This window comes from Centruroides vittatus, unplaced genomic scaffold, assembly GCF_030686945.1.
Source record: "Centruroides vittatus isolate TY-2023 unplaced genomic scaffold, ASM3068694v2 contig_882, whole genome shotgun sequence".
NCBI lineage: Eukaryota > Metazoa > Arthropoda > Arachnida > Scorpiones > Buthidae > Centruroides > Centruroides vittatus.
Window position 1 is genome coordinate 2,847,999 of NW_027122574.1, and position 24,185 is coordinate 2,872,183.

The window sequence follows — 24,185 nt, forward strand, 5'->3', positions numbered from 1 at the left end:
TTCATTTATCTAACTCCGTTCTCGAGATTAAGGAAAGACTGAAGAATGGACAACAGTGAGAATTTATAGGTCTACTATTTTTTCAAATTGCAACCCAATAATATTTTTAAATCAAATTCTTACATAGGTATAAATGTTTGTAATATAGGGATTGAAAAGATAGTAGTGGCAACACCATTGCCACACTCCATAAGGACAAGTTGATTCCTGGAATTTGGTGGAAAAAGCATAGCTGTTTGACATAGCTAGTGGTGTTTCTGTAGGGCGTGTAGATTGGCAGGTATGAAGCAGTGTCTTAGTGATGTCAAATGGCTCAATTCAAGCTCCAAATGAGATATTTGATACCTTATCAGAGCTATAGAGCATACCTATAGGAGCAAAAAAGTCTAAGAAACCATACCTCTACAAGTGACCCTTTGCAAGATATAGCCCCCTAAAATCAGGTTATATGAGATGAGTCACATCACTCCACTAAGACTATCTTGTTTAACTATTTAGCCCAAGTGACTATGCTGGCTTCGAGTAGCCCACTTGACTGTTCATGGAATACTTGATGTTATATAGATGATAGCAAGCACTGAAGCACTCAACTTCATGCAGAGTACTAAGGCTCGCTATCACTTGCCGTGACAGTGCACAGCATTGAGAATAGACAGTATACTGATACATGTTAAAAACTGGCCTTTGGAGGTGAATAATCGCAAAGGATCACATGTATAGATATTGTTCCTTTAACTTTTCTGCTTGTACAAGGGGTCTACAATTCACGGGGTCGAAAAACCCTTCATTCAGACCTATCAAACTAAACTGTCCTAAAATGATGTTTTTAAAGTATGATCATTGTATTAGATGAAATAAGGGTGTGATCTTATGAGCCAGAACTGAAGTACCAGTCCAATGAACGTCATCATCCATTATCTCCCCGGTCCTAAAAAAAACTGCATCAAGAACCTAGGAATTGATGTTGATAGTGGCATATGATTTGAAGGGTGGGATATTTTATCATGCAGTTTCTTAGGACCAGACTGAGAATGCTTCATACCACCATAGGTACCTGGACCATCATCTCATCTCTGATGCGGAGGAAACAGCAGAATTTCCAAACATGTATTCCTAATATTTTCTTGCTTGACAATGCTCTCTTGTCACACTGAGGGAGTCATCAGGGAAGTGGGTGTGAGTACCTCCCACTGTCCTGGTGACTCCCTCACAGAGGTCCTGAGGTACGCAAACATCTTGTATATTCACCTAAGATGGTGCCTGATGCCTATCTCTAGTGCTAAATTACTTGGCATTTAATTAACAGTAGTATTATATAACTCAATATAACCTGGCAATCATTTGGCTTTAATCTTTTATCCAGGCTAAAGGAACCAAGTCACTGAGAGATGCCATTTTTTTAGCAGTAGGGTGCTTATTCAGGGACATAAACGAAAGTGTGTATATGGTAAACGGTGAAACTTTATTGTTAATTTGATTGCTTGAGGATATCGGCATCACCTAGTAATGGTTGTGTAGACTTTCATTAACAGGTTATACTAACTGTTATTAGCATGTTTTTTTTTTAAATTCATAGCATATATTTGTTTAATATTTGCAGGCTATAAAATAACATCTTTAACATTAGAAAAGCAATTGTCATTTTCCAAAACAAAAAGAAAGGCATATCTGGATAGCAAAGTTAAAATTTTTATTTCATTTAATGATTAAACTTGCATACATTCATTTAATACAGTTATAACATATTTAATCATATTGTGCAATAATTGCACAATATGATTAAATAAAATTCTGGAATGCAGGGATTATTAACAATATAAGGTTTTTCAATGCTGTTATCCAAAGTTTGCATTTGTAAAAAAAAAACATGCAAGAAAAATAACTACAAGATTGTAGTTTACATTTAAAATTATATTGATAAATGTTACCTATATATAATATATTCCTAGAAAATTAATTAGGATAATAATTCTATACACAGATGATAAAACTACCTTATTTAAGAACAATCAAAGTATTTCCAATTATTTTATACAGAATGCACATTATTTTTATTTATAATCTGTGATAATTATTTCATTTTAGAATTAATTCTTGAATAATTGAAGTATTATAAACATATAATAAACTACCTGAAGCCTAATACATTGATACTCAACCAAATGATTGTCATAATGAATCTTCCAGACGGTTCTAAATTATTTAGTAAATAATTAAAAATTATATTTATTAATTTAGATTAGAGATGTCACCTAATGTCTACATCTAATATCAAATTGTGTAATATCTAATCATTAATAATAGCAAATTTATAGCCTGGTTAATTATGGCAATTGTTTGGTTGAGTATTATAAACTTTTAATATTTGTATTACTTTAGATTTTGGTATTTATAACTAAATTTATTTAGAATATGTAAGTCTATAACAGTATAAATAAATAACTAAAGTTCTAAAGTTAAACAACTAAATTAACTTTAGAAATGTGTTTTGTCTAATTATATGTATGAAAATGTTTATGAATACTTTCTTTTATTTTCATAATCTAAATTTTAATAACATTATGATAAATTGTAATTTAACTATATATATATATATATATAACAATCAAATGTAATTACTATATGATTAAAATCATTTACCTTTCTTTTTCCTTGGGATATGGATTTAATCAGTTTCCGAGAGTTTAAGACATTATTATAAAGCTTGCAAACACAATAAATAGAGAAAATGTCCTGCTGGTAAAAAACAAACTTTTTGTGTTAAGTTCATTTTCAATGTGGCTAATAATGGTCAGTATAATACGTCATATAACCCGGTACTGAGTGAGCTATACAACTGTTACTAGAGGGCCCTGATATCAAGCAATGAAATTTAACAATAGGATTTCACCACTTGCCATATACATGCTTTCACATAAACACAGCAGTGCTATTGGTGTGTAATTCCACATGGATAGCATGTGATAAATATGATATTGAAGGAATGTAATGTTATTTCTTCAATAAATGGTTTGTTACAAATGGATATGTTGTCACTACTTTTTCTGCCCATGTATATAACTTATGTTTGATCTGTGATGATGATAGTTTGAATATTAGAAAAACATTTTTGATGTTTTCTCTCTCTCTTTTTTTTTTTTAAATACTAGATGTTAGACTTTGGAATATAATAAATACTGCAAAGTAGATCTCATCTTATGTGAGACTTGCTGTCATTTTTGTTACGGATATTTAGGATTTATTTACAGTCACCTTTTCAAAAATTACTATTTACCATTACTGTTAAGACTGAGTTGTTTTTTACCCAAACAACTAAGCTTTTAATATAAATAATAATAAATATTGTCAATAGAATACGTTCATAAATGTTAAGTCTAATTTATGATGACACCAGCGGCACTCACAGACTATAAAAAAAGGGTACAATCTAAAAAAGGGGGGCATTGTATGTACATTATGCAAGAAGATACCTATATCTATATGCTGTAGCATATAGGTATCTTCTTGCATGGTGTATATACAATTTGTATATGTTACTAGCCAAACCCGATTTCGGGCCAAACTAGTTTATCCTACGCGTGTCAGGCCAAACTAGTTTGTCCTAGGCTGAACTGATTTAGAATTATTATTCAAGTATATTAATGGTTAAAATAAAATTAAAAGGCAATCAATTAGATGAACAATATTTATTCAAACATAGTCTACTTAATTATAAAAAACGGGGTTAATGTTATCCTAGGTATCGAAGGTGGCGCTCATCTCCGATTCCAGCAATCAGAAGACGGAACAGTGGAGACGCACATTCTAACCTAACCTAACCTATTCTAATCATTATGGTAATTTATTAGAATTGGTTAGGTCAAGTTAGAATGTGCGTCCCCACTGTTCTCTGTCTTCTGATCACTGGAATTGGAAACGAGCCACCATCTTTGATACCTAAGGTAACATTAACCAAAAACAGTATTGATTAGAAGTGACATAACACTTGTACAAAACTATAAAATAAAAATAAGCGAATCAGTACTTATCAGTTTGTATTTTTTTATTAAGCCATGCACTTTTAAAGGTAATTAACTTTCGAAAATATTTTCAAAAATTCAAACGAAATAATAAAAATAACTTTTAGAGTCAAACTAAAATTAAAAATGAACTTATTTGTGCTTCTTAGCATAACATATAAAATATTTTATCTTTTATTTATTTTTACAGGGTGTACTGTGGTGACATTTCAAATTAAACAAAATCATTTTTTTTTACACTGGCATTTATTTATAGTACATAAATCAGTTCGGCCTAGGACAAACTAGTTTGGCCTGACATGTGTAGTATAAACTAGTTTGTCCTGAAATCGGGTTTGGCCGGTAACATATATATATATATACATACACACACACACACACAGGTACACAGGTATCCCCTTGATTAATGCAGTTTATTCCCTCAATGCTACTGTAAATATTTTTATTTTATCAGTAAAAACTTTTTGTGATAAGAATGAGTAACTAATTTAAAAATAAAATGAAACCTTAGAGTTACCCTTTTCTTAATCTTTTAGGGATTTTTTCTTAATCTGTCAACTCTAATGTCTAAAGGTTCTTAATAGCCCATCAATGGCCCATTGATTCCGTACAGTTCCTGAACACTGGCAGCCAATTGTAGAGACAGTTTACGTTAAACGATGTTTAACAACAGAATGACCTATAGACGTTGGTTGGCTGAACCGCGGTTTAAAATGCGTTGCAAAGATGATGAGCATCTATTTCTGAATGCCCTGTAAAAGAACTTCTGCAAAACATTGGCTCTTACTTTCTTTGCCATTACTCCTGTTTTAGGAGTCATTCGGCCAATTGGGTTATTTGTTTGTGACGTCAGAAAAGATCACCAGCTATATTCCGAAAGCTTCTGAAAAAAGGCCATCAACAACCATTGTTCAGCAATTAATGACATCCTTTTCCATTTTGATACTTAGTTTCATCGCCAATGCAGTTTAAAATATGAACAAATCCATATTTAGAAAATTTATACCGAATTCGAAATTTGTCTTTGGAATAGATTTTTAAGGAATTATTTTGACATCGTCTCCCTTTGTAACTGTTGAAATGTAATGAATAATTTTAAATATTTTATTATTATTATTTTTTATTTCTATAAAAAGATTTCGGTAATTATTAAAATTGTCTTGTTTAACAGAATGTTCTGACGAGGTGATTAACTACAATGACTCTAGAATGCATTAATGTTTTATAACCGACACGATACTTGAATTGTAAATAAATGCATCTGATTTAAATTAATTGTAGTTTTAAGTCTTCACCCATTTGAATATCAGAATTGGAACATTTAAAACAAATTTAAAATATTTAATTTTATTTTTGCTCCAAGCAATTAATTAATGAATAATTTTGTCGATTTGTACCGTTTACAACATTTATCGAAGGAATGATATCCATTTTTATCTAAACTTTTCCACCAACAAAACTACCACTGAAATTAAAAAGCCCTCTAAACTTGCTGTAGAGTGAGTCTAGAAAGTAGGTCAAATAACCCTCTTCTTTGAAGGTAGATTCGCTGGTTGAAGGTGAAAAAGGAGTTGTAGCATACTAAATGCTGTCTCTGCAATCAAATTTTTCTGAATTGCAGTCTACCTGATCTGTAAACCGCCGTCGGCCTCTAAACATTCTCTCTGCAATCAGCTGTGAGAGTTTGGTTGGGAGATCGCGCCTCGCACGGACAGACTAGCTCCATTGAGTTTTCCGGGTTTTCTCCACATCTGTAATGCCTGAATAGGGGCCAGTTACTCTTAAAAAGACCTCCCGAAAGGCATTCCTCCTAGGCAGATTGCCCAAGTGTTGCATTGCTGTAACTTAACTAAACAAACAAACTAAAGGTTCTTAATCTTTAAAGGATTAAGACATTTATCTTGTTATAAATAATAATTGCACCTAATAATGCTAAGTCAATATATTATGTTTTTATCCTGTAGCATTACATTGATGTAATGATTATTAGACAATGAATTACTAATTGTAAATTTTTATTTTTGCACCTGCATGTCTTTCAGTGTTTAAGTTAGTTTTCAATCCGGTTTACATGCAAATATGAGTAGTAGCTGTAGTTTCATTTTAATTGGACAATTAATTTTTATATATTTTGTACATTTTAATTGTTACTACTGTATATCTGTGTTAATTTTTCATATCTTCTTTCAACTAAAATAATTATTATTAGTATTGTAAAATTTCTATGAATTTTAAGATGATTTAAGATCAGTTATTTTTTTATTTAATGCTGTGTTTTGTAAAATTGTAAATAAAATTTTAAAATAGTTTATAATTACATAAGAGCATATTTACGCATTCCTATTCTTTGGTGGAAACCAGAAACAAAGCTGACCTGAGTAAATGAAAACTTTGTATATAATTTTAATATCTATTTTACTACATATCTGTATTAATTAGTGATGTAACGAATATTCGGTTACTACCGGCATTCGGCTGAATACCGAATATTTAATCACTATTCGGCCGAATACCGAATACCTAAAAACAGGAGTAAGAAATAACAAAACTGTTTTTATACAGTAAATAATCATTAAAAATTAATCATTTTGGTAACTTTTATTAATGCTGAACATTAAATTATCATTATTAAGGTTAGTAAGAAATAGCATCTAACACTATTAAATTATTTCGTAATTAAATAATATTATAGCCTTTATCTAGCCCGATATCTTATGGCATTGATGGCGTGTAGGTTAGAATGATCGGGCATTAATGTTATTGTTTAGTTAATTATGTTATATTCGTATTTGCGTATATTTTAATATTTTTTACGATATTTTAAAATGATTTATGAAAAGTTTTATTGAAACTTATCATATTTAATGAAAGAATTATTTATCTATTTCTAGAAGATGAGTAACTAATATATAATTTATTTTATAAATAAAGCAAAGAATGAGCATTTCTCATTATATACAAAAGATAACATTTGAAATCATGTTAATTTTAAAAATATTGACAAAAACAATAGCAACAAAATATCACGAAACTTCACAAATAGAAACCCCTAATAATATATTTGAACTGTTCCACAACTGGGGAGAAAATAGACCATACGTCCCTACTAAAGTATATCCTTAGGGTACTATTCAGTCTACAAATACATACTAAAAACAAAATTTTAGTGCTTAATTAAAGAGTTAAAAAGATCGATTGTAAATAAAATAACTTATAAGTTATAACTTACATCTAAATACCAACAACTGCCGAATCATATTGGGCTATTTATGGCTATTACATAAATTATAAACCAATTTGGCACTAGAGGTAGACGTTAGACTCCATCTCGTATTAACTTTAATAATTATAATTTAATTAATTTAAATAATTTAGACCTACTGGAAGAAAAAATCATATTGACAGCGGGCCAATAGAGGAGGATGCACGACCCTTGCCATAATATGGTTTGCGCGCCAATATAAAGTGAGAATGTTTTTGTTTGCTGGAAATAATCTCAATCCACTGAACTGATTTTAAAATTATTTTGCTATTGGAGAGCTTATTCCTTCCAGATGAACATACAAGGTAGCTTTAAAAAGTTCATGAAATTATGCTGGGTTAGTCAATTAAAGGAAACAAAAAAAGGGAACATGTAATGCACGTCTTAGCTAAACGTGTAGGAATAGAAGAACTTGTTGAAACAAGTCCATACTCACTGCGAAGATGATAACAGTTCCCATTCACTGAAGATCATGTTAATGAGACATTGTAAATCAGAGTCTGGCAAAACTGTCTATGGACGAATGATGTACAAATATCAAATTTTGTGTGTTATTGGGAAAAATCCCTCTGGGACTTTGAAGATGCTTCAGGATGCTTATGTTGAATCTGCCATGATGCATTCTCAAGTTTGACTGGCACAAATGCTTTCATTTGAGATGAGAAAGTATTGGCAATGATTTGCAAAATGGTTGTCTGTCGACATCAATGTCTGAGAAGAAAGTGTCGGTTGTATGTGAGATTGTGAATTCCGACAGATGGCAGTCAATTGAGCAGATCGCCAAGACTGCAGGAATTTTAGTTGGAAGTTGTCATTCCATCCTGCATGATCAATTGAACATGCATTATGTTTTCTAACACATGGTGCCATGAATGCTCATCGGCAGACCAGAGAGAGACTTGCAAGACATTGCGTGGAGATCTCATCAAACTGGCCGATAAGAATTTGGAAATTTCTTGACATTATCACAGGTGACAAAACCTGGTGTTTCTTGTATGATCCTCAACCAAAATGGAAGTCCATGGAATAGAAGTCATCGACCTCACTGCAGTTTATGAAATTCAAGCAGGAATGTCATGTTGGAGATCTTTGACTCCAGGGGGTTGTTCACTACAAATTTATACCTGAGGGTCACACAGTCAACAAGATGTATGTTGACATCCTTCACTGTCTTAAAGAAGCCATTTGCCAAAAACATCCATGCCATTGGGAAAATACACATGGATGCTTCTCTACGACAAATGCCCCTGAACATCGGTCACTGCTGATGAAGCAGTACCTGACCAAATGTGGAATTGATTACATTGGAGCATTCTCTATACTCTTCGGATCTCACTCCATACAATTTCTACCTCTTCCTCCAGTTGAAAGATGCCATCGAGGGACACCACTTCAAGAATGCAGATGAGGTTATAGAGTCCAACAACTGTGTTGCAAGTGTTGTTTGCAAGATTGCTTCCAAGAATGTTTTTAGCAGCTATACCAGCATTGGCAAAAGTGTGTGGTTGCCAAAAGAATACTTTGAGGGACATGTTGCTTGATTTGTCAATTTTACAGATACTTTTGAGTAATAAACCACTTCTGGAAACTTTTCGAAGCTACTTTGTAGATTATATACTATCAGGTAATCAAATAATTTCATTTTTTTGAAATGTGATTAAAATACTTGTATTTTTTATTTAAAATAATTTTATTCCTCTAAATATTCACCTTTTACATTCAATTATGCTTTCTCAACAAGAGGACAGTTTGAAAATACAATTTTTATAAATGATTTGAATGACTTCCAAAATACACCTATCCCTCGTTTTACACGGTACTTCTTTTACACATTTTCGCTTTTACACGGTTTAAAAAATAAATGTAGAAAATAAACTGGCTATGATCAAAAGGAACAATTTTTAACTCTAATCTACATCTATATTCCAATCCACCTTAATTATATGTTATAGTTGATATTTAGGATACTAGGTGACAGTTTTATTTCAATCCGTCAAATAGTAACTGATATAGGGTACTCCCCCATACGCATGAAGTTGCATTCATTGCACATAGTTTTAAACCAGAAAATTTTAATTTTTCATATTCATAAGTAACAAACGATTACATTATTTTTAATTACATTTTTTACATTACATTACATTACATAACAATTACATTACATTTTTATGAATCTTTCAGATTTTATTTTTTGTTCCTTTGTACCTTCTAAATAAAAAATAATTTTTCCAATTTTTTTAATTAAAAGAATATATATATTTTTTTGCCTTTCAATATTTTTGTTTGATTTATGTACCTTTAAAAAATTGAAAAAAATTCATAATTAATAAACAACGAAATTATGCGTTTTTTGCATACTATTCGATTTACACGGTTTTACATTCAAAAAGATACAAATTTGATTTACACGTTTTTCTCAGGAACTTATCTTCCGTGTAAATCGAGGGATAGGTGTAATCTTTGTTTGGTGGACTTTGATAGGTATTGTTCATTGTGAGTACCTGAATGTTGGTCAAATCTTCACAGTAGATTTGTACAGTGAACAGCTACAAAGAGAAAATGACAAATTAAGGCTAAAACAGCCATCTTTGGCAAATTGTTGAGGTGTTTTTGTTTTTACAAGATAACACTCACAAACACATGGCAGAAATTACAAGAAACAAAATAATGCAATTGGGATGGGAATTTTTACCTTATCCTTCCCATTCTGCTGACTTCTCTGTCAGATTATCACATTTTTTTATCTTTGGATAATTGTGTGGAAACAATTTACAAATTATACAACTATAAAAGAGGAAATAACTCAATTTTTAATGCTAAAAGTGTTATTTTCAAACTGTCTTCCCATTGAGAAAATGTAATTTGAATGTGAAGATAAATATTTTGACAAATAAAATTATTTTAAATAAAAAAAAACAAGCATTTTTATTCACATTTGAAGAATGACATTATTTTATTATTATGCCTTTGTGTCCTTTCTATTTTAATTTAAATTTAATTTGTATACTAGTACATTTTATATATTAACAGGACTTATTATACTGGAAAATATGGATGCATATATTTAGTCTTACAGATCAAAAATAATGTTTTTTTTTGTGAACTAAATAAAAAACATTTTTGAACTGTAAGACTAAATATCTGCATCCATATTTTCCAGTATAATAAGTCCTGTTAATATATAAAAAGTACTAGTATACAAATTAAATTTAAATTAATGACATTATTTATTTGCTTGCCTGATATTTTAAAATTAAAAAAGAAAATGCATGAGAATGATGGTTTTACTGTGTTGTTTGTCTTTCTGTTCAAGATCAGTCCCCTTTGCCATCTGGTGAGCTTTTTTAACTTATTAGCTATTTGGTTTCAGTTTTGATTTGTGCAGTTCAGGTAGTTGTGTATACGCTTTGTATATATTGTCTTGGTCATTTGTTTCTTATAACACCACACTTAGGTTAGTAGTAGTCAAATGACACATACGAATCACAAAATTCTCATAGGATAACATGTATGACACATTCTAATCACATTCCCATTCGATATAATGTATGACACATTCTAATCACAAAATTTTTGAGTAAATAATTTTTCAGATTATTTTGTTAAGTAAGTACATTTATAAGTTAGTTGATATTAATTAATTTTTCAGATTATTTTTGTCAAGTAAATACATTTATAAATAGGCCAATTTAAGTGTGTTAGAATTTATTTTAACCTAAATAATTTTTAGACTTACCTTTTTCAGATCGCCATTTATAAATATTAAACACCTTTTATAAATAATTTTTATTGATCATAAAATTGTCGAGTAAATAATTTTTTGCACAAATCACATATGATAACATGTAAGTCAGTCGATATTAATTTAAGTGTGTTAGAATTTATTTTAAATCATTTGTATACTAAGTAAATTATTACACAAATTGTCAAGTAAATTATATTTATTTTTGGCAAGTTAAGTTTTATTATCACGAAATAATTTGAAAGATTTTTTTATTTTGCATTACAGAGAAATTGTATACAATAAAACATTTAATTTTTTTCTCTCAGTTTGTCTAAACTGAGAGAAAAAAATTATTGTATCTATCTCCCAAAACCAAATTCTGCATGACCCTTTGGGAAACATGGACTACCACAAAACTCAGACTCCTTATTCTTTAAGTTATTATTGTTTACTTCATATCTAATAAAATAAATTATCATTTTTGGTCATTGGCTATTCTGTCCTGTAATTTTACTAATTTGTCACAATGGTTAGACATACAAGACAACTTTTACTCTTTATTCCTTCTCTGATTTCATCCTGTACTCCTAAGCTCCCAAACCTTTTGAGCAAACTGGACAACTTTTTCATAGTTACTCTCTATACATATCCAAAAGATATATGCTACATGTAAACAATTGCTGGATTTTTGATCATGCTGTTTTAAGTCTAATTAATAATCTAAAACAAAGTAATTTGACTAGAGTTAGGCAGTTTGACTTCCATCTCATGATAAATTTAATAATTATAAATAATAAATTCTTAATTTTAATCTAGATTACTTAGGAAGAAAATTGCGAATTTATTTATAATTATTAAATTTATCATGTTATTGTTGCCTATCTACCTTTAACCAAATTATTTTGTTTTGGATTATTAATTAGACTTAAAATGGCCCAATCAAAGATCTGGCAGATTGTTTTGTAAATTTTTATTATTATTATTTCAGTTAGAAATTGTTTAAATGAAATTATTTAAAACACCTGATCCTACTTTGCTGCCTCAAAATATGAACAAGTAATTTTTCTTCTCTACTTTTATTTTCATGTTTCTACTTTACATTGGTGAAAGTCAAAAAATGAAAATAAAAATTGTAGAAAAGTATTGTTGTTAGCTTTCATCATTGATAATGGCAGAATTTCATTTAATTTAAATCGTGACTTGGTAAATCAATGAAATAATGAAAACAGGTTCAAGCTAGATTATATTTTGCCAGTCAATGTTTATGTTTTCATTTCATATTAAGTAATTTGCAATTGAGCAAATTACTTAATTACTATATTAGTTACTGATAGTTTGTTTATATTGGGGACAAGTGAGTAAAGTGAGCAAGGAGTTAGACTCAGCATAGGTGGTCAGAGGACTTTTTCCCCTAGTAAGCATGTAATCATATAAGATAAAAACGTGCTGTTTTATCTTAAGAAGTAATAGGAATGTTGATTAAATTGTTTAGTACAATGATGATGCAACACTGTTAGGGACCTCAGGAGATTGTTTATTTCCAAAAATTGTGCCCTAAGTTACAAACTATTTCTTAGGGTAAATTTGATTACATATTCTGAAAGCCCGTGTATTAAAATGTTTTGTCTACACTGTCCAGACCTAACTCTTGTGGTTTGGAAGAGGGATGCTGCTTTATTATAAACAATAAAATGCTTTATTGTAAAAAAAGTAGAAAATAATTATCTTATAAAAGCTAATTAAATGCTACCTATATGTAAAATAAATTACATTTCAAAACCTTCAATGTTATTGAGCAGTAAAATTAGAGTTGTTTGCTCTGGCTAAAAACAGCCACACTTCCATAATGTAAATTTGTCTAATGACCCTCATACATTATTCATGAAAAAAATATATATTGATTTATGTAAATATTTATTGAAGAAGTAAAATCAGCTTGGGTTGTAATTGCAAATGTTGAATTTCCAAAAGGTGAAAATTTCAAAAATCACAATCCCAGAAGATTAAAATCCTGAAAATATACTCCTATAAAGGTGATAGTAATAAACCTTTAAAAGACATTTATTTACATATTGAAAATGGAATTTATTTGAGAAACACACAAATGTGACAGAACTCTTAATAGCTCCTTTTATACAATATTCAATAACAATAGTAGTCAATATGTATGTATGTATTGAGTAGTTTGTAAATGCAATGCAACTGTATACAAAGTACTCAACAACAGTAAGGATAAGATTGAAGATATTGAAACTCCTGGGGTATATTCCATACCACTGTATGACGATAGATTTGATAGAAGTCTAACATTTTTTAGGCTGAACAAATAGATCCTCGGTGCAAAGACTCAGAGCACCAATACAATATTAGTAAAAACATATACAGTATAGCTCTTGCAAGCAAGCAAGGGGTGTCTCCATGATGGCAGAAGCAAAGTTTTTAAAATGCACATTCGATAACCATAAATTAAGAACCATGGAGGGTTTGAAATATCTGCCGCAACACTTGAAGCTGCATTGACAGCAAAAAATCTATATCCATATCCAAGGCACAACAATCTATATTGGATAACCCCTTAAAAATTAGCAGCAACCAATAGTATATGCAATAATATCAATTTACATCTTGTCAAATAATTTAATTTTTTAGTTTTTCAGTTATATTATTTACTAGCAGATAAGCCTAGCGTTGCTCGGAGCAAAAAGTAACGATAGCGAAGATTAAAATTATTACATTATAGCCAATCTTACCATTTTCACAGAATGCAAGAATTAAGTCCCCCTGTTTCCAGACTAATTAGAGAATTTTTAGATGGGTCTAAAAATATGATTGATTTCCCGTAAAAAACCACATCTGCGCCTGTAAATCTTGCATACCGCTTTCTCTTAACACTTCCATTGTTAAGGAATAAACTTCTTTCATCTTCACTTGGTACTCTACTAAAATGCAGTTAAAAACAAAAAATTGCATCTAAAATAGTACAGTAGAAGCAGAGTTCTTCAGGAACTTTCGACTCCTAACCATTTGGGCTCTGCGTTGGGTCCAGAACATTCGAGAGTATTTGAGAGTGTTCTGGAATGTTTCACAATGATCTGGGATGTTCCCGAACGTTTCACAACATTCTGGAATGTTGTGGAATGCTCTCAAATACTCTCGAATGTTCTGGATTGTTCTAAAAATTTCTAGAGGGCAAAACTTCCAGCCCTTATATCTTCAACAGCACATCCTTCAGGTAGAAACAGGAACCTTCATGGATGGGGGATAGAGGGCTACCACACCATATATAACTCCCTTGATCGTACCAGGACTCGTTTTTGAGTTTTAGCAGCACGCACATTATACACTTACTTTTATAATATATATTGATTGATTAGGCATTTTAATATTTTTATTTGTAATTATTTGTTTAATTTGTTAAAACTATAGTAATCTCTATGTAAATATAGTATATTTTAATTCAAAGACAATTATGTCAAAGAAAAACTGCATTATTCCAAACTTTGAACCTGCTATAGACATTTGATATAGAATTCTGCTTAACCTGATGCAGGCCACTGAAAGTAGCTGAAAATGTTTGGTTTCAATCAGTGAATTGCTGGAAAGTGAGAGGAAGGTGTGAATTTTAGCATGATAAAAAAAAAACTTCAAATAGGAAATGTTTGAAGAGATAGATGCTGCTATTTTAACTTGGTTGATGGAAGTAACATCTTGAAATGTTCCAGTTAACATAGTATTTTTAATAATTGAATAAAATATTTCTACCTTAACAATATTTAATCATCTGGACTGCTCTGGTTTGCTTCATTATCAATTTCAGTTTTTGGGCTGCAATTTGAAAAAAATTGTGGACTTATAAAATCTCACTGCCCGTCCTTTCTTAATCTCAAGAGTGGTGTTAGATAGATTAAAAAACAAGGCCAGGTAATGGAAAGCTTGGGGGCAGAAGGCCTTGATTGACATATACCAACTTCCACTTTGGGCCAGAAGTCATGTTATTTCAATTCAAATTTTTTTCCTGAGAAGAATTACATACATGATCAACAAGACTTCATTATTGACAGGAAAAGTGTGATGTATAGTACAGGGGCAAGACAGTACTAAACTTGAGTGCATTGTGATGATGTCACAATAAATATTTTCTCATTATTTTTTCTGTAAAAAATATTTTATTATATGCATGCATGCATATGCATACACATAAACACTATTTGGTTATTTAATTAAATTTGTAAATAATAATAATTAGTTTTTTTTTAATTTTCAGATTTAATCATTCATATAAAAAAATGAAAAACAGTAAACATCAACAAACATTTGACTTTTTCTACTTTGGTCAGATTTAAACTGTGACTGGTGTAACAATATCATTTTGTTTTGCTACTTAACAGATTTAAGTTTATAACTTCTATCATTTAACTGGAAATAAGAAGAATAATTAACAATTATTATATGGCTTTTATATCTATATTTTTGTTAGTATTTATTTATGAGAGATTAATTTTTCTTTCTCTTTTCCTTTCTAGTGTGTTTAGTTGATTGACAAGATAGTCATGTCAGATTCCAGGGATGAGAAACAAGAGGAGGAGAAGGTATATGGTGGATGTAAAGGGCCAGATGCCATGTATGTCAAGCTCATTTCTTCTGATGGACATGAATTTATTATTAAAAGAGAACATGCTTTGACTTCTGGCACTATTAAGGCTATGCTCAGCGGTCCAGGTAAATTATTAAAATACTCATAAAGATTAGAGAAATCTAATAAATATATGATTCTATTTCAATTGTACTGTTTAATTTTTTTTCTATTTTAATTACTATCTTTATCAATTCTAAATTTAATTAACAACAAATAAAATTTATACAATAAAAAACTTTCTTTGGGATCAAAGCAAAAAAGTTTTATAATTTAATATCTATGGAAATAAGCATGTAAATTTTTAATTTGGATGTTCTGTTTTTTTGTATTCAACAACTGTTTTTGTTATATTGTTTACATATTTATGTGTGTACTTCTAATACCAAAAATTTTAGCAGCATCAGTAGGTCTCCTTCAAATTGACAATTTGCATCTATATGCTATTTTCTATGAAATTCATTATCTAGAAAACAAAGTATTCAGTTGTAAATAATTTTTGCAAACAAAATAAATTGTAAATGCATCTTATCAATTCTAAACGATTATGCTTTTTCTTTCTTTCAAAAATATAGTTGAAATTGGTTATAATGAACATTAGAGAATAGGCAAGATTTCCTTGTTATATCTGTGAAGAGCAATGATGTAACTAGGGGGAGAACAGGTGGCTGGTTTGGGTGAAAACACACAGGGGGCAAATTTTTTATCTATTAAACTTGGCATTTACATTAATATACTTCTAACTTAGGTAATGTCATAAATATTACACTAAAATATTGATTGAATTTCTATATATCAGTTAATTTCATCTACATTCTGTTTTCTGGCTTTACATGTAGTGCAGCCTATTGGCAAAAAAATTTAAGAAAATAATAAACTAAATATAATTCTTAAAATGGATATAATTTGAAAAAATATATATAATATTCACTTAATTACTGCTACAATGATATTAGTGCAAATTATGATTATTCTTATATCAGGTGGGCAAGCAAGAGTTCAGTGGGAGCCGAAATGTAGGTTTTGCAAAATGCATGGGAGCCGCAGTTCTGTACTGTCGCGGTGGATAGCATGGTAAGGCGCGCAATTTTATTATATAATATAAAACAAATGTTGAATTTTTTTTAATAAACATATTTTCATAAAATTATAAAAATAATAATAAAAAACAGAAATTAACACTTTCAGCAAGAGCCGCATGTAACTCAAAAAGAGCCGCATTTGCCCATGTCTGTTCTATAACATTACCTAAACAGGTAGCATATAGCACTTGTCTGACTGGAATTGAAAGTGTTACACTGTGTAAAGTCTATAAGTATTTAATTGTCCACATCTAACAACTTGGATTTTTTATTTCTGAATGGTACTTTCTTAATTCTAATAAGTGCCCTTCAGTAGCCAAGTGGATAAAACCACCGAACACTGGTAGTATAGTTAGTCATTGGTTTGGGCATTGCAAACAGGCTGGCCACATGGAATTTTCTGGGTTTTCTTCATGTTAGTAATACCTAAATAGGGACCAGCTCCACAAGTCTTTCTGTGTTGCATCCCCTCGGCAGATCACTCAAGTGTCAAAGTGTCATGTTACTGTAACCAAATATAATCCAAACTAATTCTAATAATTTTTTTATAAATGCAATATTTAAGAAGATATACTTCCCACATACTTTATACAATCTGTTACAAAAATATAAACACTTTATTATCAAATAAAAGCAATTATTCTTGCATTTTTATAAGTTTGTTTTTTATTTAAATAAGTCATATGAAGTCTTTCAGATGTTAAGGTTAGCAACTTTGACATCACATGCAGAGGCATCACAACCTAACCAACGTGGATCACTTTTCAAATATTAATAGTAGATCAGTATAAATAGTAGTTGTTGATCATCCTCTTCCAGGAAGAGATCAATAAATACTTTTTCTTGAATTATTTCAAGTCTTCTTTCTATCGGATCAGCAGTATGGTGACATTCGAATAGGAAAATTACACAATACAAGTTTTCCAGCTTGTGCAAAATATGTTTATTAAGTGGTTTTTGAGGGTGCCAAGTTTAAATATTTGGTCCATTTTTTGCAAAATTGATTCATTGGCAGATTACCATTTGATATTTGACTGTGAATGGTACAGTTTCTTAAAGTTAACATTAAAAAATTATGATATCTGAAAAAATTTAAGATATCATATTTTTAATTCCTGTTTCTTGACCATTGAAAGTGTGCCATTTTGTACCATCCAAGTATAACAACATGACAATGGTAGGCTAAAATAACCAAACTTTTTATATAGTTTTCATTTTAATGTTTGTTGTATTATAGTATTTGATTTATATAACTACAAAAGTTATCTTAGGAAGGTTATTACACTGAGTGACCAATCTAACACATTTTAAAAATTCTTTATTCTTTGACTGTACACAATTTACAGAATTTTTAAAATGTGCTAGATTGGCATTTGGTGTGATAAATCCTCGTGTAAGATAACCTTTGTAGTTATATAATCAAATACTATAATAGAAAGGTTAGAAGTATGATAAGATCTAACAAACTTAATGTTTGTTGTTATTTTTTGCCCAAGCAATGCTGGGCTTACTTGCTAGTATATCTTTTAATTCTAAATAGGTTGCTTCAAAAAATGTGTGTGTGTGTGTGTGTAATTATATTATACTGTATTTTTATTAATAGTTATATACTCTACAATATAATTAATATTTAACAATTTCTATTTTGTAATTAAAGATAATACTATTGAAAGTAATTAATTAAAACTAACTATTGAAACTTATTAAATGCTCGTAATATTGTTTATCTATTTATTAGATAGACAATATTATCTTTTTGAATATTGTACATGAATGTTTTTGTAAACTAGTAATATATAATTAAAATGTTTGTAATGGGACTAAAATTATATTAATTTAGGCCTGTTTATAATGTAATTCTCATAGTACTGTATAGTGTGGGTGGAAATAAATTTTGAACAGGTCAGTTTGTAAACCAATATTATATATGTATACATTTGTAAATTTAAAAATATTTCTCTCTAAAATTATTTTAGATATGTTTTAAATTGTAGATTGTAATTAATGTCCGTTTCTCTGCTAATTTGTTCTACAACAGGTTAGTTTTGAAAAATTTTATTTTGTAATGGAATCATAGTTTTTGTGTTATTTTAATTGTAAACAAAATATATATACCTATATATTTTTATATATGGCTGATGAGCTCTTGTGTACAGAAATGAATATCACCAATAAAGTTGCATTCTGATGATAGAAGTGTCATTTTGATGTTACCAGCTGCAGTGTGATAAGTCTGTTCTCTCTACTATATTACTTGAGATATTAATTTCAAGACAAGAAGCTCTTTTCTAAAGATAATACTAATTAATAATATGCCCAATTTCAGTTAGTCTTTTTATCTACAAATCTTAAAATTGATGATTGCTTTATTTTTTGATAATGTTGATACTATCAAAGATGACACAACTTTCTACACACTTCAACGTTTTTAGCTCTACATTCTAACTCACAAATAATTTCTATGCTTTCGTAAACTGAGAGACATTTTCTCTTCTTCGTAGACATCTTTCTCAAATAAAAGTTTGTTTCTAACTAGAGTATATCATAATTTTACAATTGTAATGATGATTCAGTAAATTGGCAGAGTAGGGGTAGAATCTGGTCTAGAAAGAGGGAGGATGGTCTCCAAAAAGAAAGTTAAGTGATAAATAGGCCTGTAATCAATACAGATTGTAAAACTAATTATCCAATGGTCATAAAACTAAGTAATGTGTTTTATCTCTTCCAAGAATTTGGTATTGCATTTCTTAAATGAACACTTGAACAATTAAGAATGTTTGAGTTTGCAAAGCTACCAAACATTTTCTTGGGATATCCATGAAGTATTCTTGTTATAATCATGAAACTATGTACGGAAAAATTGTTAGTGTTTTGCTCTTTATAACTGTGAACTTGTTTTATCCATGTACTGTACATTATAACTGAGTTTGACTGTATATATAAGCTTATGATTTACAATGAACATACATTATTCATATACATAATGTATTGTCTTTTTATTTTGTTTAAAACCACTATATAGTATATTTAAAATGTGACTGCACAACATTCTTTATTTGACAATTTATTACATTTGCCAACACACATTTGGAGCATAGTTTCTTCTCAGTTGGCACTTGAAATCTATCTTTGACATGCTGTTTCCATGCTTTTGTTAACTATTCTTATGTTCTTATTGATGTAAATTGCAAAAAACAGATAACAGGAGATTGAAACAGTGTTCATGATAGACTTTAGATGCCAACTGAAGAGGAACTATGTTTCAAATGTGTTTTGGCAAATGTAATAAATTGTTGAATAAAGGATTTGTGCAATCAGATGTTTTTAAATGCACTACAGAATTGTTATAAATGATATATATAATACTTTGGTCGTCTTTAGTATTATGTCTGTTGTGTCTTGTTTTTAAAATTTAAATTGGTAATTTTTAATTGATTTTAAAATAGTAGGGGAGAGCGAGGGCTACAAGTTCCGTTTTTTAATCAACCTTATATTTTGTTAAGGAAACATAATTCTAGCATAAGTATTAAGAGATTAAAATTTAGTAATATATCTAACTTTGCTATAAATACAGTTTTTGGGGTTGATTTTTTGTAAGTTTTTTTATAATTAATAATACAATACCTAAAGTCGGAAAGTAACAACTTACCCCGGTTCGGGGCTAGTTGTTAACAGGGTGGGGCAAGTTGTTACAAGATCTATGGAAGGTGTAATATGTAAAAAAACAATAATTTATTTAACTAAGTATGTATTTAAAGACTAATCAATAATATCTTATCAATAATTAGTTGTTTTTCTTAAATTTATTATAAAGAAAACATTTTTACGTTTCAACATTTATAACTTTTACTTAAAGAAAAGGAGAGAAAGGAACATCCTTTCCAAGTTCTTGTATAACACCAGAAGTTGCAGGCAAATTTACAACTCCTGATGACCCTGGCTGATCCAAGATTTGTCTTTCGTCAGTAAAGCTTACATTTAACAAATACTCTGCTAACTTGTTTTCCTGTTCTTCAATAAAGACCAATTTTACTTTTTTGTAGCCAATCGCAGCGTTTTCTACTCCAGATTTCAACTTCTTTACAAATCTATATAACGTCATATGACAAATATCTAATTCTCTGGCAACAGTTTTTATTTTTATTTTTTACCATCTTTAATAACTGCATCTGCAGCTCTTTGCATCAACTCCTGAGATACAGAACCCCGTGTTGTTTTTCGAATATAAGTCCGCATACTGCAAAAGGAGAAAAAACATTATTTTTACTGCATTACCGGTACAGATGAACTGGGGCAAGTTGTTTCAAGGTCACAACATGCCCCGAAAGAAGGGAACATCTAGCCCCGATAGCACATGGGTTCAAAACAGCAGCTACTAGATTAGGTTACGAGACATATACAGTTTTAGCGTAGTATATCAAGATACTCGATATATTTTTGAATAAAAATACCAAACAACTAATTGCTAACTATTTAAATTCGCCAGATATACCAAAAATATCAAATACGAAAATATTTACTTATGTGGATCAGCGACGTACAGGCTTCTTTCCAATGTACCGGATGTCACTGGCCTGATTAAGATAGCTGCCGTCGGTGCGCAGAAACGTTCGATTTCATGAAATATTTACTAATTATATATATATATTTTCCTTGTGGAGCTATTTCAATCGGAACAACTTACCCCGGGAACTTTTAGCCCTGCTCTCCCCTATATTGTACTCTAATATATTACAGTATCAAAATATCATTTTTAATTATTTTTTATTTTTACTTTTTAAATTTTTTTAAAAATTATAAATATAGCATAAACTTATGATTTTGAAATTGTTATTTGCAGGTACTTGTGAGGATTTTTATTTTATTTTTATCTGGATACTAAATCAATAGTTGTGATCCTCTCTTTATAATTGAAATGTGAACTTTAACTTAGAAGTATAAGCTAGATGTTTATTCATATCAATAATAAATTACTATGTGCAATCAAAAATAAACCAGATCTGTTCTATAAAAATTTTAATACTTAAGTAATTTAAATTTGACTGCCATTTCCTTCAAAATAGTCCTCCTGCATTTGTACAGTAATTTCACTGCTACTGCCAAGCCTCAAATGAAAGCCAGGTTTTTGAAAATTCCAAAGTACCTGCTGAAATTCAGACTGAATCTCCTTGACTATCAAAATGCCACTACTTGAGGTTCAATTTCATTTTAGAGAACAAAAAAGAGTCAAGAGGCTAAATCCAGTGAGTAGGAAAGGTGGGGAAAACTTTGTTTTTCACCAAAAATGCTTGCATTTTAAAGACTTCACAGAAGTTTTGTTATGATGAAGCCATGTTCAGTTGTACTACAGTTCTTGTCTTTTGTGACAAATGTCCTCTGTTTCTTTAAAAGTTTGAATTCACTATCTGACTTGAAGGAACAAATTTTGAGTATATCATCTCCTTAAGATTGAAAAATCTTGGTAAACATGATATTTGTTGCACTCCTGACTTGCAAGTCCATTCTTGAATTGCAGCATGACACTAACACAATGTTACAAAACTGTGTGTAGTAAGCATTTGGCTTGGAAAATTCAGCCCTATTTGTCAGACTGATGCTCAAGTTTCTAAGGTCATTATTAATTCATAATGCAAAGTAGTCTTTTTTTCACCATTGTTGAACAGAAGAAACAGTCTAGTTTCTTTTTGATTGCACCACATAATATAAGATAGACTGATATTAATTTCAAAAATTTTAATAAAATTTAATTTGTGAATGTTCAAGAGACTTGTTAAGAATTTGAAATCTATCATATATACATTTCTGTAATAATTGTCAACACAGATTTATCCTTTATATATCTAAGACATTAAGATACAACTTAGTGCAAAAGTCCTGCAACATCTTATGTAAATATGTATTTTTAGCATTTGAACTCATTTGAAATGTAATACTAATTCTAGACAATAAATAATACATCATTTTGAAGACAGTTTCATAAGGAATTCAAAATTCTTGACTGAATTAAATATCAGTATCTTTCTACATATGAGTGAGAAGATAGATAGAAACTGCAAAGTCAACAAACTTTTTTGTTTCTTGTATTTACAAGTAACGAAATCAGGAGAATAAAAAATATAAAACTAACTCACTAAAGTTTTTGTGTGTAGTCAATGCACATTGAGACATAAGTACCATAGGTGCCACTTAGGTCTCAATTTTTCATAACTTTCAAACTGGTTGTTCAAGCTTAATTGAATAAGACTGTGGTCATTTTGCATTATAATTTTCCTTGGTCTTCCCTTCCTTGTCAAAGCTTTAACATTTAATCAATGAACATCCTGGATATATTTGATTGGAAAGCCTTTACTTTTAAACTATATTTTTAAATTGATTGGGAGCAAATGATCTAAGAATAATTTCTTCCCCCGTCTTTAGGTCAGTTTGCAGAGAATGAGACAAATGAAGTAAATTTCAGAGAGATTCCGTAAGTAAATTTATTTTGTTATAGTGTAAACATTTAAATGCTAAAGGCTAGTTAACAGTTTTTCTTGAAACATGAACTATAAGTTTCTTTTTTTCTTTTTTAATTGGATTGTAAATAATTCATTTTTTCACAAGTATGGAATCATTTAGATGAATATAAATAACAAGTCTAGTGCATTTGCAATTTATACCATTTTGAAGTAATCATACAATATAGGTAGCAAAGATAAATCTTAGATAAGAGAATTTAGAGCTATTTTTCATTATTCATTATATTGCATTGATGACTATTTTACGTTTGCAGAACAATTCCTTAAATTTTAATGTATTTTTTTAATAAAATGAAACTATGAATTTACACAAATATTTATTTACATGCATGGGTCCAAAATGCAATTCTTATCATTTAAAAAAGTTTTAAAAAATTGATGTTTAATTGTGCATCCTTAAACTTGTCAGGACTACATATTTTTCAAACATTAAGTAGACAGTTCACATAATCAGTGATATACAATTTAAAATTACAGAAAGACCCTGCTTAACATGGGGGATGCATTCCTAGACAACAAAGTGCTAAGCGAAACAGCGTTAAATGGGGTCATTTTAACATAGAGTAAATAGGGATAGGGGAACACGCGACCAAAAATAAACAAATTTTACTTTAATTTTAAGTTATTTTTATATTAATTTTGCATAATAATGATATATGTTAAATAACACACAAACATATGCACACAGAAATGTAAAGTTCATTTTTGTGACGAATGTTCTGGCTCTTCTGAAATTCTTGTTTTTTGCGATTAAGTCGTCTAGTGTCATTTGTTGCATTCTTTTTCTTTCCTGAAGCAAATATTGGTAGCGGAAGATCGTGTCCAAAACGCTTCGTTTTGCTTTTGCACTCCTTTCAAAATCTGGATCATTTGCTACAATTTGATCAACAATTTCGGTTATTGTTACCAAACTTTTACTAAGGAAATCTGTAGAGAAATTCTTTGGGTTC

General features: G+C 29.8%; 1 protein-coding gene and 1 long non-coding RNA gene across 3 annotated transcripts in view; one reads left to right on the top strand and one right to left on the bottom strand.

The window, feature by feature from the left end:
• Positions 1–24,185, bottom strand: part of LOC136983464 (uncharacterized) — a 370,671-nt gene that overhangs the window by 92,667 nt on the left and 253,819 nt on the right. The window lies entirely within an intron of this gene.
• EloC (elongin C) overlaps positions 1–24,185 on the top strand; it is a 37,171-nt gene that overhangs the window by 2,176 nt on the left and 10,810 nt on the right. The window contains exons 1-3 of one of the 2 annotated variants that reach the window (XM_067280214.1): positions 1,375–1,447; positions 15,529–15,724; positions 23,138–23,186. In XM_067280214.1, the coding sequence (XP_067136315.1) occupies positions 15,556–15,724; positions 23,138–23,186 (218 nt within the window). In that variant the 5' untranslated portion in view covers positions 1,375–1,447; positions 15,529–15,555. Of the gene's footprint in view, positions 1–1,374; positions 1,448–15,528; positions 15,725–23,137; positions 23,187–24,185 lie in introns of those variants that run through there. The other variant, XM_067280213.1, reaches the window with a different exon arrangement.